At 48.6% G+C, this 19,936-nt stretch overlaps 4 protein-coding genes across 11 annotated transcripts in view; 2 read left to right on the forward strand and 2 right to left on the reverse strand.

The window, feature by feature from the left end:
- LOC119842642 (zinc finger protein 239-like) overlaps positions 1-19,936 on the forward strand; it is a 1,225,455-nt gene that overhangs the window by 837,476 nt on the left and 368,043 nt on the right. The window lies entirely within an intron of this gene.
- Positions 1-19,936, forward strand: part of LOC119843367 (zinc finger protein 664-like) — a 1,158,238-nt gene that overhangs the window by 688,610 nt on the left and 449,692 nt on the right. The window lies entirely within an intron of this gene.
- LOC119842634 (zinc finger protein 879-like) overlaps positions 1-19,936 on the reverse strand; it is a 224,907-nt gene that overhangs the window by 158,676 nt on the left and 46,295 nt on the right. The gene's annotated exons all lie outside the window — the stretch shown is intronic.
- On the reverse strand, positions 491-17,979 carry LOC119843366 (zinc finger protein 665-like). 5 transcript variants are annotated; one of them, XM_043496734.1, is made up of 7 exons: positions 16,560-16,880; positions 8,058-8,111; positions 7,334-7,421; positions 6,691-6,817; positions 2,900-3,013; positions 1,778-2,582; positions 491-1,694 (listed from the first exon to the last, which is right to left on the reverse strand). In XM_043496734.1, the coding sequence occupies exons 3-7, from the start codon at positions 7,400-7,402 to the stop codon at positions 1,394-1,396; spliced, it is 1,416 nt and encodes a 471-aa protein (XP_043352669.1). In that variant the 5' UTR covers positions 7,403-7,421; positions 8,058-8,111; positions 16,560-16,880; the 3' UTR covers positions 491-1,393. The 5 variants fall into 5 exon arrangements, with proteins under 5 accessions (XP_043352669.1, XP_043352667.1, XP_043352671.1 ...); XM_043496732.1 differs by lacking the exon at positions 8,058-8,111; XM_043496736.1 differs by lacking the exons at positions 7,334-7,421; positions 8,058-8,111; positions 16,560-16,880 and adding an exon at positions 17,961-17,979.

The raw sequence follows: 19,936 nt of genomic DNA on the forward strand, positions 1-19,936 counted from the left end.
TTGTGTGGATCACTGATCTTTGAGCTGGGCCTACTGTGTGGATCACTGATGTGTGAGCTTGTATTGAATCTTTTCCTGCAGTCATGCTGTTCCTAGGGTCTCACAAACCTTTGTGGATTCTCTTATGTTTAATGAGGTGCGGTCACTGAATGAAACTTTCCCCACAGCTAAGGCATTTATGAAGTTCTGACCAGGGTCCTGGGAGGTGGGGGCACACTGAGATTGCTCAATTAGGACAAACTGCAAAGAATGGGATGAAAATCCTCAAACTGGTGGCTACTCCAATACTTAGATTAACCAAGCCAGCATCAAAACAGCTTCTGCAATACCTTACTGACTATACAGAGGCCAAAACACAGTTCTCTTGAAGCAAGCCAATCTTGGGCTTCCTCCCAGACAGCCCAGTTAAACATGATGGGGATTACTGAAAACCTTCTTCATCATATAAACTTTCTACCATCCCAAAGGATCAGATACATTACCCAGCAAGTTAATGATTATTAGTTCTGACCGAAATAACACTTACAGCCAGTTCTTATTAACTAAACTAAGATTTCTTACACAAGAAAAGAGAGTGTATGGGTTAAAAAATCATGCAGAGATGATAGAGTCTTTAGTCAGTTTCACTGTAGAGATGGTGTATTAGAAGTGCAGAGTCTGTTTCAGAATCATTTAATCAGGTATAGTCCAATGTCCAAATGTTCGATATCAGGGTGGTCCAGCTGGGACTGGAGATCTCCATCTTATGACTCAAACTCACCCCAAATAAAGCTTAAGCACAACTGAGATAAAAGGATCATGTCCCAGATCATATCCCATATTCAGATTGTTGCAGCCTCTTGACAGCACACAGCCCTTGGGTGAACAATAGGATTTTGAAGGAACCTTCTCTTACCTAAATCTCAGTGGAAATCAATTACATGGATTAACATAAAATAATTATTCATAAAGCAATTCATAGACAATTTACCACAAACTTTACAGAGACATATAGACAATGATATTATTACACCCAAGATTTATCTGTATGTTAATATTTCCTATTCATCTCAGATTTAACAAAATACAGTCCTAGACAGAAAACTTTTGGTGACATTGTTACAGTATATTCTAACAAGATGCAAATAAACATAGACTATTACAATTACTATCTTCTTCCAGTTCTTTAACCATACACGTTTACATTTCAAAGCTCTATCTTATCTAATGTGGAATGGCCCTAATTACCATTTACACACATTTCTAACACATCTCTAAAAGTAGAATCTGGGTCAATTATTCTGCAAGTTAACACTTTCAGGCCATGTGTCATTGAAGTTTAGATCTTGTGTGGATTCTCCCATGTTTAATGAGGTGTGATCTCTGTTTGAAACCTTTCCCACAGTCCAAACATTTATGTGGTCTCTCTCCTGTGTGGATTCTCTGATGTAAAACAAAGGCTGATCTGTTGTGAAACTTTCCCACAGTCCAAGCACTTATGGGGTTTTTCTCCTGTGTGGATTCTCTGATGTATTATAAGATGTGATCGTTGTGTGAAACTTTTTCCACATTCTAAGCATTTGTGGCATCTCTCTCCTGTGTGGATTGCCTGATGTTTAACTAGGTCTGACTTCCGTAGGAAACTTTTCCCACACTCTAAGCACTTATGGGATCTCTGTCCTGTGTGGATTGACTGATGTTTAAGAAGGTCTGACCTCTGTATGAAACTTTCTCACAGTGTAAGCACTTATGGGGTCTCTCTCCTGTGTGGATTGCCTGATGTTTAACTAGGTCTGACCTCTGTATGAAACTTTTTCCACAGTTTAAGCACTTATGGGGTCTCTCTCCTGTGTGGATTACCTGATATTTACCAAGGTCTGACCTCTGTATGAAACATTTTTCACAGTCTAAGCACTTGTGCGGTCTCTCTCCTGTATAAATCGCCTGATGTTTAACAAGGTCTGACCTCCATATGAAACTTTTTCCACAGTTCAAGCACTTACGGGATCGCTCTCTTGTGTGGACTGCCTGATGTTTAAGAAGGCCTGACCTCTGTAGGAAGCTTTTTCCACACTCTAAGCACTTATGGACTCTGTCTGCTGTGTGGATTGCCTGATGTGTAATCAGTGCTGAGTTCCAATTTAAATAGTTCCCGCACTCAGGGCATTGATAGGGTTTCTCTTCCATGTGGCTTCTCCCATCGTTACTAAAGTCTGAGCGGTTATTGAAGCTTTCTCCACGATCAAAGCATTGAATGGATTTCTCTCCAGTATGGATTTTCTGATTTGTATCAAACTGTGATCTCAGAATGAATCCTTTTCCACATTTGGGGCAGTGGTAGGGTTTCTCTTTCTTGAGATTTGTCTGCTGGGCTGTGGGATCCTTGTCTCCTCCCCCACAGTTAATAGATTCATCCACTTTCTGCCTTGGGTGGTTTCCCAGCAGCCTCTCTGACCTCTGCCAATTTCCACAGGCTTCTCCCTGTTCCACGCACTGGGAAAAACTCCCTTCAGCTCTTCCCACAAAAGTCCCCTGTGGTTCCACTTCTTCAGGAACTTTCTGATCTTGATTCCCTTCATCCTTCTCATTCACTCTCTCATCACCTGATGGGAGAAAGACAATCTAGTCAGGAGTCATTGTGCTGGGGAGAAAGAGGAATAGCACTGAGGGAAAACTAAACACAAAGACTGAGTAATTGGATTCTTCTTCCACATTCCACCCAAACTTTCACGGGGAAGGAAAGTTGGGAAGAAAACTTCTGCAGCTAACGGGCTGGGTAGAAGGCCATGAGACATATCTGCTGACTACAGCCCTGCCCTGTGTGAGATGAGGAAGAACTGAGGGAACTCACTCACACTACATTTTTGGGATTCTCAACTTTTTCCTTCATTCCCCAGATGGTTTCTGTGTTAGTCCTCACCTGTGCGGGGGCCTCTTGGGATCTCTCTTTCCTCGCAGGCCTGGAGATCGGGCACCCGCAGCTCTTCCCCTTGATCCATCCGGGTGATCAGGTCAGGTTTGGGAATGGGAAACCCTGCGCAGGGGGTGAAATCAGACCAGATCAGGGTGCATGGAGGATTGAGAGAGTATTTGTCACAGAGAAAAGAACGAGGAGTACCTGTGGCACCTTAGAGACAAACAAATTTATTGAACCATAAGCAAGGCAAGGCAGGGCATTTATCAGTATGAAGTGGAAATCCATCAAATTCATGAAAAAACTTGTACAGATACAGACAGACACCATCTTTCTTTCCAAATGCAAACAGGTAGACATCATACCAAAAGGACTGAAGTAAAAATCCATTACAATCTACATACCACACAGACTATGTGACAGATGTGACAGATTGTGCCACACACTCTAAAAGAAACTGTGAAATCACCTGATCAACATCCTATACAGCAAACAGGGAAAGATTAAGAATGAGCTCTCAAATCTGGAGACTGTCATAAACAACCAACCTTCCACACCAACTTCCTCATGGCTGGACTTTACAAAAATTAGACAAGCCATTTACAACACACACTTTGCTTCTCTACACAGGAAAAAGGACACTAAACTATCTAAACTACTACATGCCGCAAGGGGCCACAGCAGTGGTTCCCTTAACCCACCCAACAATATTGTTAATCTATCCAGCTATACTCTTAGCCCAGCAGAAGAATCTGTCCTATCTTGGGGCCTCTCCTTCTGCCCCTCCACCCCCACGAACATGATACAGTTCTGATGTGACCTAGAATCCTATTTTCGACATCTCCGACTCAAGGAATATTTCAAACACACCTCTGAATACCCAAGAAACCTTGCTACCAACACTACAAAAAGAAGGATTCTGTGTGGACTCCCCTGTTGAAACAACACTCTGGACTTCTACAGAGAGTGCTAATGCCGACTTGCACGGGCTGAAATTGTTGAAAAGCAGCATCACTTGTCCCATAACCTCAACTGTGCAGAACACAATGCCATCCACCAGCCTCAGAAACAACTCTGACATCATAATCAAAAGGCTGACAAAGGAGGTGCTGTTGTCATCATGAATAGGTCGGAATATGAACAAGAGTCTGCTAGACAATTCTCTAACACCACATTCTACAGGTCATTACCCTCTGATCCCACTGGGGGTTACCAAAAGAAACTACACCATCTGTTCAAGAAACTCCATGAAAAAGCACAAGAACAAATCTGCACAGACACACCCCTAGAGCCCCGACCTGGGGTATTCTATCTGCTACCCAAGATCCATAAACCTGGAAATCCTGGACGCCCCATCATCTCAGGCATTGGCACCCTGACAGCAGGATTATCTGGCTATGTAGACTCTCTCCTCAGGCCCTACACTACCAGTACTCCTAGCTATCTTCGAGACACCACTGATTTCCGGAGGAAACTACAATTCATTGGTGATCTTCCAGAAAACACCATCCTGGCCACTATGGATGTAGAAGCCTCTACACCAACATTCCACACAAAGATGGACTATAAGCCGTCAGGAACAGTATCCCTGATAATGTCACAGCTAACCTGGTGGCTGAGCTCTGTGACTTTGTCCTCACCCATAACTATTTCACATTTGGGGACAATGCATACCTTCAAGTCAATGGCACTGCTCTGGGTACCCACATGGCCCCACAGTATTCCAGCATTTTTATTGCTGACTTTGAACAACACTTCCTCAGCTCTCGTCCCCTAACATTCCTACTCTACTTGTACTACATTGATGACATCTTCATCATTTGGACCCATGGAAAAGAAGCCCTGGAGGAATTCCACCATGATTTCAACAATTTCCATCCCACCATCAACCTCAGCCTGGACCAGTCCACACAAGAGATCCACTTCCTGGACATTACAGTGCTAATAAGCAACGGTCACATAACCACCACCCTATACCGGAAACCTACTGACCACTATACTTACCTACATGCCTCCAGCTTTTATCCAGACCACATCACACAATCCATTGTCTACAGACAAACTCTAAGATGCAACCGCATTTGCTCCAACTCCTCAAACAGAGACAAACACATACAAGATCTTTATCAAGCATTCTTAAAACTACAATACTCACCTGCTGAACTGAAAAAACAGATTGACAGAGCCAGAAGAGTACCCAGAAGTCACCTACTACAGGACAGGCCCAACAAAGAAAGTAACAGAACGCCACTAGCCATCACCTTCAGCCCTCAACTAAAACCTCTCCAGCACATCATCAAGGATCTACAACCTATCCTGAAGGACAATCCCTCACTCTCACTGATCTTTGGAGACAGGCCAGTCCTCGCTTACAGACAGCCCCCCAACCTGAAGCAAATACTCACCAGCAACCACACACCACACAACAAAAACACAAACCCAGGAACATATCCTTGCAACAAAGCTCGTTGCCAACTCTGTCTACACATCTATTCAAGGGACACCATCATAGAACCTAATCACATCAACCACACTATCAGAGGCTCGTTCACCTGCACATCTACCAATGTGATATATGCCACCATGTGCCAGCAACGTCCCTCTGCCATGTACATTGGCCAAACCAGACAGTCTCTATGCAAAAGAATAAATGGACACAAATCAGACATCAAGAATTATGACATTCAAAAACCAGTAGGAGAACACGTCAACCTTCCTGGACACTCAATTACAGACCTAAGAGTCACAATTATTCAACAAAAAAATCTTCAAGAACATACTCCAATGAGAAACTGCAGAACTGGAATTAATTTGCAAACTGGACACCATTATATTAGGCTTGAATAAAGACTGGGAGTGGATGAGTCATTACACAAACTAAAAACTATTTCCCCATACTAATTTTCCCCCTACTGTTACTCACACCTTCTTGTCAACTGTTTGAAAAGGGGCCATCCTGATTATCACTACAAATGTTTTTTTCTCCTGCTGATAATAGCCCACCTTAATCGATTAGTCTTGTTAGAGTTGGTATGGCAACCCCCATTTTTTCATGTTCTCTGTGTATATATATATATATATTCCTACTGTATTTTCCACTGCATGCATCTGATGAAGTGGGCTTTAGCTCATGAAAGCTTATGCTCAAATAAATTTGTTAGTCTCTAAGGTGTCACACGTACTCCTCGTTCTTTTTGCTGATACAGACTAACATGGTTACCACTCTGAAATTTGTCACAGAGGACATTCCGTGAGTGGAACCTGTCCCCGTGCTCTTCTGGAGCTACGTGGAACCCAAGAGGTTGGGAACTTGGTCACTGGGAGAGGCAGATGTGTGGGGATGCGAGGGGAATTGTTACGCCCTCGTCAGGAGTTCCCAGGATCTGTGCACTCTGGGGGACTTGCTGACTCACACACAGCTCTGGAGTTAAACCTCTGCTTATTTCTAAACCTGCAGAGCCCAGAGCCCTCCCCATGGCTGGAGCTAGTCCCAAGAAGAGAAGTAAATAAGGATTGTGTGTGTGACTGGGAATCAATACAGATAGGACAATGAATGAATTCTGCCCCTTTGAAAGCTGGATGGGTGGGGATAGTTTAACTTGTCCATGGGGTTTTGTCCACAGAAGCACCTGTGTCCCACTGGAGAGGGCATGGAGATGCAAGATTCTCTCACATGGCAGCTATGAATTATGGAACCCATTCAGCTCTGATCTAACTGACCAGGGAAGAACCTGACCAGATTCAGACACGCAGACCCCCCACGGCTTCTAATAACCGAGGGGATGGGAATCCCTTACCCAGCGAGGTCACCGTCTCGTAGTTCTCCTGCATGACATCCCTGTAGAGGGATCTCTGAGCAGGGTCCAGCAGAGCCCCCTGCCCCTGGGTGAAATACACAGCCACCTCCTCGAAGGTCACCAGCACCTGAAACAACAAGAGTCCCTCACTCAGCCCCTGCTGCCTCAGCCACAGTCCCTCTAGTCATGGGAAAGGAAAAAAACTGTGAAGCTGTGGGAGGCCAAAGTAGCAGAATCCCACCCCCACCCAGCTCAGAGCAGCCAGGAGGCTTCGGGGGTGGGGAAAAGGTAAGAGAAGGTGGAGCAGGGCAGGGTCTTCTCATTTCCCACACGCCTGCCAGCGACAGGCTGACATGGGAAGCAGAGCTGTGAGCCGGAGACAGGGACAGAGACAGGAATCCCAACAGCTTCCCTTCATATTTCACAGCAGCCTCGGGCCAGTGGGTTCAGGCTCCAGCCCTGGGAGTCTGGAAAATGTTTCCAGCCATGGACAAGGGGGTTGTTTCCTGTTTGACAAATATGGGAACGTCGCCTCCTTCCCTGCCACCAATAAACCTACTCAGAAAATCAGCAGGTTTGTCACACCCAGTTTCCTCCCTGCCTCTCCCTCCCCCCGGCCAGCAGCTCCCTGAAAATTCCCTACCTGAGCTGGCTCCATCACAGCCATTTCCCTTCCCCGTCTCCTGGAAGACGGGATGATCGGGAGAGACATGTGGATCTGATTCCTCAGTCTGTCGGGGCGAGAGGGGCGATGGGGGAGGTTACAGAAGGGGCTGGAGTCCATGTCACACCCCCATTCCCTTTGGGATCTTTACGTAACGGTAACAGTATCTCTGAGCCAAATGCAAGAATCAAAGGAGCCACCTTGGAGGATTCCCTCGACATTGTAGTGTAACGCCCTCTAGATCTCCCCCTTCTCCCTAAGTTGTGCAGTGTTCAGCAGAGTCAGCAACTGGCTTGTCTTCTCTCGGCTCCTCGCCTTGTTCCCAGGAGAGTCTGTGTGCCCAGGGGATGCAGGGAGCGGATCCAGGCATGGCTGGGAGCTGGGAATCTCCCTCTGTACTTCTTGCTCCTGCTGCCCACTCCAGTCTCCTCTCTCCTTTTCTATCATCTTCCCTCTCCCTGGGAGAACAGGTGACTGCCCCATTGATTTGAGCCTTTGGTCTCTTCAGGCAGCTCAGCCACTGACACTGCTAACAGGGGGTTGAACCAGGCTGTGTCACTGAGGGCAGCAGCTCGAGGACTCGCAGACACAGGGAGCCCTTCCCCACATAGGCCGAACTCCCCAACCAGTCCCGGAAAGGGGCCCTTTGTGCAGTGCCACTTTCCTGCCCGGCCCCAGCCCTTTCCCCAGGTCTCCCCATCACCTGGAGTCTCCAGCAGATCCTGGGGCTGATCCAGCCACCGCAGAAAGTCCTCACCTAGGCAGGGCACAGAGAGGCATTAACAAAGGTCTCTCCTGTGCTGGGTAAGAAGAAGCACCTCAGCCTGGGCTCCTAGGTCAAAATGCAGCAGCTTCTGACCCAGGGAGCTGCACTCCAGGGCTGTAATAATATGAGCAGGGAGAGAGACACCCACCTCCTCCTCTCCATTAGCCAGAACAGGAGCCCTCGGGTGGCAGATGATGCCTGAGCCTCTCTGTGCTGCCCCTGCAGCCCTCAGGGACAAGGAGGCAGTATTCTTACCAGCAAGTTAAAGAAGTATGGATTGGATGAATAGACTATAAGGTGGATAGAAAGCTGGCTAGATCATCAGGCTCAATGGGTAGTGATCAATGGCTTGATGTCTAGTTGGCAGACGGTATCAAGAGGAGTGCCCCAGGGGTTGGTCCTGCCGTTGGTTTTGGTCAATGTTTTCATTAATGATCTTGGTGATGGGATGGATTGCACCCCAGCAAGTTCACAGATGACACTAAGATGAGGGGAGAGGTAGATACACTGGAGGGTAAGCATAGGGTCCAGAGTGACCTAGACAAATTGGAGGATTGGACCAAAAGAAATCTGATGAGGTTCACCAAGGACAAGGACAGAGTCCTGGACTTAGGATGGAAGAATCCAGTGCACTGCTACAGGCTGGGGACCGACTGGTTAAGCGGCAGTTCTGCAGAAAAGGACCTGGATTACAGTGGACGAGAAGCTGGGTATGAGTCAACAGTGTGACCTTGTTGCCAAGAAGGCCAACGCCATATTGGGCTGTATTTGTAAGAGCATGGCCAGAAGATTGAGGGACGTGATTATTCCCCTCTATTTGGGACTGGAGAGACCACATCTGGAGTATTGCATCCAGTTTTGGTCCCTCCACTACAGAAAGGATGTGGACAAATTGGAGAGAGTCCAGCAGAGGGCAACAAAAATGATTAGGGGGTTGGGGCACATGACTTACAAGGAAAGGCTGAGGAAACTGGGCTCATTTAATCTGCAGAAGAGAAGAGTGGGTGGAGGGGATTTGATAGGAGCCTTCAACCCTTCAACTACCTGAAGGGGGGTTCCAAAGAGGATGGAGCTTGGCTGTTCTTGGTAGTGGCAGATAACAGAACAAGAAGCAATGGTCTCAAGGTGCAATGAGGAGGTCTAGGTTGGATATTAGGACACACTATTTCACTAGGGGGGTGGTGAAGCACTGGAATGGGTTACCTAGAGAGGTGGTGGAATCTCCATCGTTAGAGGCTTTTAAGGCCCAGCCTGACCAAGCCCTGGCTGGGATAATTTATTTGGGGTTGGTCCTGCTTTGAGCAGGGGATTGGACTGGATGACCTCCTGAGGTCTCTTCCATCCCTAATCTTCTAGAATTCTATGATCTCATTGGCCCATCCACACTCACACCTGGCCAGAGCCAGCAGTGACTCCGGTGCGGTTGAGATCTGAATCCTGAAAGGAAATCAGACCAGAGCCTTGGGCAGACCCCAAACACTCAGAAGCCAGACCCCCGGAGATCATGGCTGTGCTTTTTTTTTTACTTTTAAATCAAATAATAGGTTGGGAGCAGGGTTTATGCCCGGGAGGGACAGGGGTTGCCTGTGGGTATTTGCCTTGTGGCTTCTGAGCCCTGAGGGGTTAGACCCCTCTCACCTCCCTATGCTTGCTTGACCAGTTCAAAGAATTAAGTTCCCCTCTGGCTGCTGGGTGGGGCAGCTCCTCCCCATCTCCTAACCCAAGGGGCGGGAGAGCTGCTCTTCTATCTCTCCCCACCCCCTCCCTTCTCCCTCATTCTCCCCTCCCCAGCCAGCTTCTTCTTGCTCTCACCTTCTCCCTCCAGCCTCTCCTCCTCACATCCTCCCTTTCCCTTGCAGTATCCCCACCTCAGAGTTTCCATCTGTTCCATCCTAGTTCCCTTCAGTCCCATAATTCTCTCCCTGCAACCTGACTCCCCTGCATTGTCCCATCCTCCCTGCCCCTATCCCATCCTGTCCCCTGCATCCTCCTTCACCCACCTTCTGCCCCCACACATCCCTGTTCCCCCTCTTGCTCACACATCCCCCTGCTCCTCTTTAGCCTCCTCCCCTGCAGCCAGTTTTTAACCGGGAGGCACAAACTTGGAGGGAGGTGGGGGGAAGGTTTCTCTTCTCTGCCCTCCAAGCAGTGCCCTCCCTGGGAACTGAGAGGCTGGGATCTAGGAAGGGGGGTCCTGACCAGACTGGGGGCTCTGCCCTGGGAGAGGCTCCTAGGGAGCAGTGAGAACGTTCCTGCCTTACAATATAAACCTCTCCTGTCTGCAGCCAGGGCTCCGGGATTTTGCAAGAAACGGGGATTCCGCACAGCCGTGACCAGTGACTGCAGCGAGTGCGATTCCCTTCCCGCTGCTGGGAATGAGGGACTCCACTGATTGCTCCTGTACGGTAAGGCTTTTTCCTGTAGCCATATTGTGAGGCCTAAGGCCTTTGTCAACAGCCATATTAGGAGAGCAGCAGCCCTGAGCTAAGAAGGAGGAAGTCACATCCTCACATTCCATCTAAATTACATTAAAACAATGTAATACCAGGCTGTTAAGAAGGAGACACCATCCTAATAGCCCCCACTATCACCGGATAAAGAAACAGATCTTAAGATGGTTAAAGAAAACTTAGTTTGATGGCATCCTGTCTGGCAAGGAATCACTTCTCAGCAGTTCTGGCTGGGACATCCTAATTTATCGTTTTGTCTTTATGGTCCCCACTTCTCTTCCGTTTGTCTGGATGAGCTCTGTCTGGTTCTTTGACTTTTTCTGTCTGATAAACAGTTAATTTTGCGAGGTGGAAATTAATTAAGGGGTGGGGGATGATTGGTTAGAGAATTTTGTTACAATATCTTAGGATTGGTTAGTAAATGATTGGTTAAGGTCTAGCTAAGCAGGACTCAAGTTTCACTGTAGAAACTGGGGTCCAAGAAGGAGAAAGAACAAAGAATATAGAAGACTTGGAAGAAGAAGACGAAGAAGAAGAACTCACCTCTAAGACACAGCCTAAGATCAAAGCTGCTAAGAACCCTCCGCACAACCCTGACATGCTGCAACCAGAATCCAGACAAGAGCAGACTGACCTTGTCTGGCCAACAGGGAAAGTTCGCCTTGGTTTGGGGAGCATAGCACTGTATGCTTAGCATGTGTATTCTGCCTGGTAATCGTCAATAAAGAGGGAATAAGGATGTTACTCTGTAAGGCTGGTAAAAGGTCCTGCAAAGAGTATGTTCGGGACACCGGGCATGGCCACTAGGTAACTCAAGGGGATGGAAGACCATGAATGTTGATGAAGCCCCCTCATTCTAGGCCCAGATGGCCCCCCCTTCCCTTTTCTGCCCGGAGATACTCACAGCAGTCACGCTGAGGAGTTCGCAACAGTTTATTGCAGGCGCAGACTGGCTGAAGCAAGATTAGGCCAAGCAGGACAGGAATGTTAGATAGTGCTGAACAAACAACTCCATATATGGTGGAATAGATGATAAGAGGAAAAAGGGGAACTGGCTGGTATACTGAATTGGCTATATGCATACTCAGGGCAGCTTGCTATTTGATAAGTATGCTAAAGAATGAATGTATAAAATATGTGTAACTGCTTGCACTGGTGTGCAGGATTTGAGATTGTTGTCTCCCTGTACCACTTGAAGCTTCAAATAAACTTTTCTACTTCTCCATCCCGTTGTGATTATTGGGCAACGCACAGCGGGTAACGAATCCAGCTGTTGCTTGCCTCGGGCACTCTGTGCCGGCAACAAATACATCCTGAGCCCGAGGAATTGGGTAAAGGTGGGTGTCCCTAAAGTGTGCAGGTAACCCTCCCACACCACTCCACATCCTTTTGTGCCCTAGCAAAAAACCCATTGCACTGAAATCTCCCTGCCCCAAACCTTGCCCCTCAGAGCCTCCACGTCCCCTGGCCACAGCACTATGAAGGCATCATCCAGAAAAGCCACCGAGTCCATGGGAGGACAGAAAGGAGACATCCAGATCCTGGGGACGGGGGAGAAGGGGCATTTCTATAGAGCTCCCTGATTGTTCCAGAGAGTCCCCAATACCAACAGGGATCCAGGAGTGAAGGGATCCCGATCCTAGAGAGAACAGCAGGGGACACATTTTGCAGTGATACTGACTCCGTGCGTGATTCGCTCTGGTAAGACATTGGATCAGGCAGCAGTTTGGCAGACAGGGTCTCTTGTCTCCACACCATGCTCACTGATTACTAGCCCTGAGCCTCATCATGGAGGTGCCACTTGTCAGTGCTTTGCCACCGGGTTCCCTCTGGTGATTTGCAGGGTCCGATTAACCAGACACTGGTCTCTAGACGAAGTCTCTTTATGTCTGCCCCAGCCAGGCTTCGGTGCATGGAACTGTCCCTGCTAGTTGCTGTGGTTATTTCTCAGGTAACATTAACCCACCACTGGGTTGCTGGCAAAACCTCTCACGTCCTCCTTATCCCTGGGGCTCCCCACTGGCATCACATCCCAAACGGCCGCCAGCACAATTTCCTAATGGTAGGCGTGACCGATATCTAGGTCCAGATGACCGGGAGAAGGCAGCAGTGCGCATGCTCAGAGGCAGAAACTAAGGCTCCCCAGGGAACTTTTAACCTGAAAATATAGCTACTGCTGAGTGAGCTTTGGCATCTGTGGGGTTCGTCAGGAATTTTGTATGTTTCCGTGGAGCCTAAATTGGGATTTTGGCACCTAATGCCAGATTTATGTGCTTAGCCTGGGGTTTGGGTGCCTATGTGCCACTGTGAATCTAGCCCTCATTTAGGGTGACCAGATGTCCCGATTTTATAGGGACAGTCGCACTATTTAGGGCTTTGTCCTATATAGGTACCTATTACCCCCACCTTTTGTCCCAATTTTTCATCCTTTGTGTCTTGTCACCCTACCGCAGTCTCTGTAACATGGCCACATGAAGCAGAAGAACCCAGGTCCTTCGGATGTGAAGAACATCTGGGTCTCCTTCCTTTCTAAATACTTCTCAGCATCATCAGCAAACCCTTCCCGCACAGCAAAGACAAGCATGCTCTTGTGCCAAGCAGCCCACTGATATGCCAGGGGTGTGAGGAAGTGGGAGTGTTCTTAATGTTTTCTCTGAATACGGTGTGTGTGCCTCAGTTTCTCATATCAAGCTGGAGGGATAAGGATGTGTGATCATTGTGGAGACCCCTAGAGGGCAAGGGTGGCTGCAGACTGGCTACCTGGGCATAGAGAATGGCTGATACTCTGTATCCTGGCAAGTGATGGACGGAGCCTGTCCCCTACAAGGAGACAGCCGAAGGTGTTGGAGAACAGCAGGAGAGGGGGAGGCCAGCTGACCTGTTTGCTCAGGAAAGATGCAAAACACAGAGGAGGGTGGCTACGCTTGACTGAGGCTGGGCGTTTGGAAGCCAGTCAGTCTCCAGTTTGGGGACACAGCAGGGAGAGCCCAAGGCTAGATTCGATGGACTTTTCTGCATCTTCCTGAATTCCGTGCTAACAATATCTGTTCTACACTGTGCTCCCAGTGACTAAAAAACCCTTCTGTTTTCCAAACTGGCTGAAAGTCACGGCTGATGGGGGAGGTAGACTGGAAGGCCTGTGAGGGGCATCTCAGGCTTCCCCAGGTGGACTCCCTGCGGGGAGCTCACGGTGTGAACAGGGGTGCTGAACACTACTAGGTCAGACCCAGGAAACTTCTTGCCCTGGTGAGAGTGTGCCCCAAGGGGTGAGATACTGCACCAGAGCCTTGCCTGGCTCCATTCTTTCAGAGCAGACCCAGGGCACAGAGACTGTGACTCTTTGACGTGCGGCTGTCGTAAACACCTATCTCTCCTCCAAGCTCTAATTGCCTCTGCTCTCAGGTGAGTAAAGAGGGAGTGGCCGTGCCAGGTGGCTGGCCTACAATGAAAACATTCAATGCAGCTTTGGAAACAAATACAGAGCATGTCTGGTAACTGCCCCACCCGGTTTCTGGTGCTTCTGTACCAGGAGATTGGCCCTGAGCTCTGCACAGGTGCTGAGACACAACATGACAATGTGTGAAGTGAGTTTAATATATTTTTGTTACACCTGCCAGACTGTACCTCACACCTCTGTGAGTATCAGTCACAGTCTCACTGACATGACCATCCTCAAGTACGACGGGTGTAACAGACAATGCTACCTTTGTAAGTTACATTTTCCTGGCAGTGCCTAGTTAGTAAGAGATATAGTTTAACTACCCTGTGGTTAGCGAGCATGGAGAGGCTGAGATCAAAGAAGTCTTTAGAGTTTAAAGCACCAAAACTGCGGATCAATCAGGTCATTCTCATGGGACAAGAGTGCCCCCACTTGGTCTGTGTTGCTTATAAAAGGGATCCCTGTATAGCACAGCAAGATCTGCCATGAAACTATCTGGCCTTCGCTCTCCTGCTCATGAAGGATGCCTTGTCCTTTGCAGGAGAGAGAGGTGGAGCGAGATCACCTTACATTTCAACATGAACCCCTTTAATGAAATTTTGCCAAAGCTGTGAAATATCATAATGCCGTTTCTACACAAGGCAAAACTCAGGGAAGATGAGATGAGCGACCTGCTGCTTCGCGCCTTCTCTTTGGACTTGCAAAATTGCATGTGGGTTACACCAGGACAATACGAAACTTTAAAAATGTTTAAGAAGAGATCAAAGACGAGATCAAAGACCTGATGATTTCCAGCATGGTGGGGAAGGTCTCCCGCACTTGTCTGTGGCTGCCCTGACTGCCACCCTCAAAATTAAGGCCACCTGACTTCTGAAGGAGAGCATCCACAGAGGCTTTTTAAGCATTGGAATTTATGTGCATTAACTTCACACTTTTAGCATCAGACCACACAGAAATGTCCTGAAGAAGTAAAGGGAAGGGAACCTGGGAAATAGGTGGTGGTGGGGAGAAGTCTCTGCTAACTCCTTTAGTTTTAAATGTTTTAATTTTATTTCCATGATGCCCCCACAAATGGGCATAGACATTCAGATGCAGTGCCTGGCACAGGAGCAGAAGCAGTAGAGACACAATCAGTATCACAGTTTTCAGCCCATGAACAATAATGGGTCATTTAACATCGGAGTCAGCAGCATAGTCTGTGTCTATAAGAAAATGGGTGTTTTTCCCCTGGGGTAACTAACCTGCATTAGCTATTCCACTGCAAAAACATAAAGGAAGGGGTGAGGTCAGCACAGTGTGTCCCCCAGCCTGACCAATGCAAAGGAAAAACTGAACAATTCAGTTTAAAAATTCTTTAACTTTGGCCGTACAATCAGTACATGTGCCAGAAGGAACAATATTCCTGAAATGGATCACAACAAAATGTAGCATCCATAAAAGGCTGTGAACTTTAAAAAGGGATTTAAAAGAATAAATCACAGGTTTCAGAGTAGCAGCCGTGTTAGTCTGTATTCGCAAAAAGAAAAGGAGTACTTGTGGCACCTTAGAGACTAACAAATTTATTAGAGCATAAGCTTTCGTGAGTTACAGCTCACTTAATGCATCCGATGAAGTGAGCTGTAACTCACGAAAGCTTATGCTCTAATAAATTTGTTAGTCTCTAAGGTGCCACAAGTAATCCTTTTCTTTTTTTTAAAAGAATAAATGATGCACTAGAAAAAATCCACATCGATGCATGCAATAAATGAAGTTATAGAAAAGTCAAGTGGGCACTTCCAAGCATACAGGATAAAGGGGTTACTTATGGAAATAAGGTTTTAAAATCAATTTTCAATTGCAAGGCTGTGGTGGGGAATCATTTATTCCCAGAAGTGTAAAATGGCATCGAATGTTATAGGATTGTACAACCATTCTAGGTATATGGATCACTTGGAAGTGGTAGCAGTAAAACTGTAAAGCTAGTGCACCCCAAAGGCTCAGACACAAAAAAGATAATAAAAGAAACAAAATGTATTGATTTCCTTATTTATAGACTTTTGGGTACATAACTCATGAGGTTTGAATTCTTGGGGTTGACAATCGATCTCAGGTTTGTATATAAGAAAAGGAGTACTTGTGGCACCTTAGAGACTAACAAATTATTAGTCCATAAGCTTTCGTGAGCTACAGCTCACTTCATCGGATGCATTTGGTGGAAATCCACCAAATGCATCCGATGAAGTGAACTGTAGCTCACGAAAGCTTATGCACTAATAAATTTGTTAGTCTCTAAAGTGCCACAAGTACTCCTTTTCTTTTTGCGAATACAGACTAACACGGCTGCTACTCTGAAAAAAGGGTTGTATATCTATCCTTAGTAAAAAAAAAAAAAAAAAAATACCATAGAGCAGTAATTACACAAGCAGGGAGAGACACACACCTGCCTCCTCCTCTCCCTTTGCCAGAACCGGAGCCCTCTGGTGGCAGCAGCTAATGCCTGAGCCTCCCTGTCCTGGCCTTGCAGCCCTCAGGGGCAGGGAGAGGCGGATCCACTGGCCCATCCACACTCACCCTCTGCCAGAGCCAGCAGTGACTCCGGTCTGACTCCGGTGTGGCTGAGATCTGAATCCTGCAGGGAAATCAGACCAGGGCCCTGGGCAGCCCCGAACACTCAGGAGACACGGACCCCACCAGCACAGGTGTGTCTGACGATAAGACACTGGGGGGCGGCGTGGCAGGGGTCTGGATATTTGCCGAATAGTTTCTGAGCCCTGAGACTTTAGTCCCCGCCCATGGCTGTTTAGCCAGCTACAGGGAAAACAATTCCCTGGGCAGCCCCTCATCCTCCCTTACCCCATGGGGCGGGGGAGCTGCCTTGTGTGTCGTCGTCTCCCCCCGCCAATCTCCCCATAGCCTTCCCTCCCCACATCCCCCCTTTCCCTCACAGTGCCCCCCACTCACATCTTCCCCCCATTCCAGCCTCGTTCCTCAGCCCCACAATCCTCCCCCCGACCCCTGATCCCTCTGCATCGACCCAACCTCCCTATCCCCATCCCATCACCCACCTTCTGTGCCCTAACGCATCCCCGTTCCCCCTCAATCCCTTAATGTCCCCCCTCCCCTCCCCGTGCCTGTCCCAGTCCCCTCTCTGCCCCCCGCACTCCCCGGGTGCTGGCGGCAGCTTTCCTGAGCCCGGGGCAGGGAATCGCAGCCAGCTCCGCGGGGAGCAGCCCGGGGCCAAACCCGCCCCCTGCAGCCCGGGGGGGACGGGGGGGCGGGTCTCTCTCACCTTCCCTCCGAGCGGGGCCCCCCGGGGCAGGGGCCGGGCCGGGAAGGGGGCCCTGGCCGGGCTGGGGGCTCTGCCCTGGGGGAGGCTCCCGGGGAGCCGCGGGAAGGGCCCGGCTGGAGATTCCCCTCTCCCGGCTGCAGCCAGGGCTCCGGGCTCCCAGCACCAGCCGCCGGGGCTCGGGGATCTCGCCGGGAGCCAGAGTCGCCGCAGCGGCTGCGAGTCACTTCCCGCGGCCGGGCCTGAGCTCCGCGATCCGCCCCCCCCCCCCAGAGCCGCCCCCCAGCCGCTCCCGGGTCCTAGCGATCCACCCACCGCGCTTCGCTTCGCCTCTCTGTGCCTGGCTTCTGTTACACCAGGGGTGGGCAAACTTTTTGGGCCCAGGGCCGTATTTGGGTGGGGAAATTGAATGCAGGGCGGGGGGGGGGGCGATATGCAGGAACTGGTTCAGGGCAAGGGATTGGGGCAGAAGAGGGGTGTGGGGTGTTTGAGGGGGCTCAGGGAAGGGGTTTGGGGTGCATGATGGGTGCAGAGTGGAAGAGAGGGCTCAGGGCAGGGGTGCAGGAGGAGTGCGGGGTGCGACAGGGAGGTCAGGGCAGAGAGCTGGGGTGCAAGCAGGGGGCTAGGGCAGGGAGTTGGGGGGTAGGATGTGTTCGGGGTGCTGGCTCCGGCCCAGCATCGCTTACCTAAAGTGGCGGGGGGGGGGGGCAGCGGCACGCAATGGGGCCAGGGCAGGCTCCCTTCATGCCTGCCCTGGCCCCACACCGCACCACTCGTGAATCAGCAGATGTAGCGTATGAAAGTGCGCTCTGTAGGCATGTGCCACTTACAGTGTCCTGAGCATGCTCAGTACATCTGTTGAAGCCGCTGCCCTTCTCCCTGCCTTTATTAGCCAGTAGGATTCTGCAGGCGGCTTTTGACGGGGTTAAAAAGTGGCAAAGGGGGTGAATCGGAGCAGGGGGGTGGCCAGGGTCTGAGCAGGGGGTGAAAATTGACTGGTCAGGGGGGTCAAGCAGCTGGAGGCAGCATTAGGAGAGGGGCTAAAGGGCAAAATCAGGGCTGGGGGGGGTGGAGCAGGAGTCAAGCTTGGGGTGAGGTGCTGGCAGAGGGTGTCAGAGGGCAAAACCCAGCACAAGCAGGGGCACAGGGGGTAACAGTTACCCCAGTGGGACTGAGACATCAGTGCTTGCAAAAATGGTGGGGGGCAAAGCAGCTTTTTAAATTCCCCCTCTCACAGACAGTACCTCTCAGCATCGGCTTCCCAGGGCTGGGTTCCTAAAGGCACAGGTATCCCAATGCCTAGTCAATGCAGCTCCTCTTTGTCTGATCTAACCTACTGAGGCTATGTCTACATTACAAAGTTCAAAGCCCTGCCGTGGGTGCCAGTGCTCCTGGTAATCCACCTCAATGAGGGGATTAGCTCCGAGCACTGGGAGCCGAGCCTGTCCACACTAGCGCTTTAAAGCACTTGGACTTGCTGCACTCAGAGGGTGATTTTTCACATCCCAGAGCCAGCAAGTTAGAGTGCTTTAATTTACCAGTGTAGATAATCCCTGAGACTTAATTCAGCGAAACATTTTACATATATCCCCTCAGAAAAAAAGGATCCCTTATCACTGTATCTGAATGCATAGAGTCTCCGAGCAGTTTCCCAAGTTGTCTTATCTGTTGCTGGGATTCCCTGAATTCTTATTTCTCATTTTTTCTTCTCATTTTAGAGCAAATGTTTATTCTGTTGGATCATCTGGCTTCCACTCTGACTGAATTTCTGGCCTAGTGTCAAAACTTTGTTTTGAGTCAATCCACCAATGGGGATTGAATTTTTGCAACTGTTATTTTGCCTCTCAGTCTAGTCTTTAGTGTTTTTCCTCATGCCATTGTGTATAACTTAATTCTCAAATATTCAATAAAGGCAGTATACTATCTCCTATAACGTCTTTCTCCCTGGAAAAAAAATCTATTGTAAATTTTTGCAGAAAATTAGAACTGCCATCGTAGGTCAGACCAATAGTCCGCCTAATCTAGTATCCTGTCTTGTGACAGCGGCCAATGCCAGGTGCTTCTAAGGGAATGATCAGACCAGGCAATGATTCAGTGAACCATCCCATTGTCCACTCCCAGCATCTGGCAGTCAAAGGACGGTTTAGGGACATGCAGAGCATGGGCCTGCATCCCTGATTATCTTTGCTAATAGCCAATGTACTTATCCTGAGGGACTGATCAAATTCTATGTTCAACGCATTCATAGTTTTTGCCTTTCAAAACTATAATGAACTCACATCTATAACAACAAGATACCTTTACAACCACAAAAATTCTAAAATCATGAGTTATAGACCCTCAAGTCAAGAAATTTTAATAAATAAATAAATATCTTTTTTTTTATGTGCCTCTTTGTTCCTGAGCCTGTAGGGTGCAGTAAGGCCCCAGTTCCAATGCCTTGAGCCTAAACACCTGACATGAATCTTAGTCTACACTCATACTGTTCCTGTTACTTCTCCCAAACAGTTAATATATCTAAGGCCATATGTACACTTAAGTGTGGGTTAACTCAAGTTATGTCAGCATAGAGTCACTATGGTTACTATGTCAAGTATCAGGAGGTAGCTGTGTTAGTCTGTATCCACAAAAACAACAAGGAGTCTGGTGGCACCGTATCTGT

The sequence above is a fragment of the Dermochelys coriacea genome, chromosome 14 (assembly GCF_009764565.3).
Source record: "Dermochelys coriacea isolate rDerCor1 chromosome 14, rDerCor1.pri.v4, whole genome shotgun sequence".
NCBI lineage: Eukaryota > Metazoa > Chordata > Testudines > Dermochelyidae > Dermochelys > Dermochelys coriacea.

Bases quoted from the DNA above. Each gene is read 5' to 3' on its own strand.
- LOC119843366 (XM_043496732.1), bottom strand. From the start codon at position 16,831: ATGAGGGGCTGCCCAGGGAATTGTTTTCCCTGTAGCTGGCTAAACAGC. The intron at 7,422-16,559 runs GTGAGTGTGGAT...TCGCCCCGACAG, and splicing joins ACTGCTGGCTCTGGCAGAGG to ACTGAGGAATCAGATCCACA. The intron at 2,583-2,899 runs GTGAGGACTAAC...TTCTCCCATCAG, and splicing joins CCCAAGAGGCCCCCGCACAG to GTGATGAGAGAGTGAATGAG.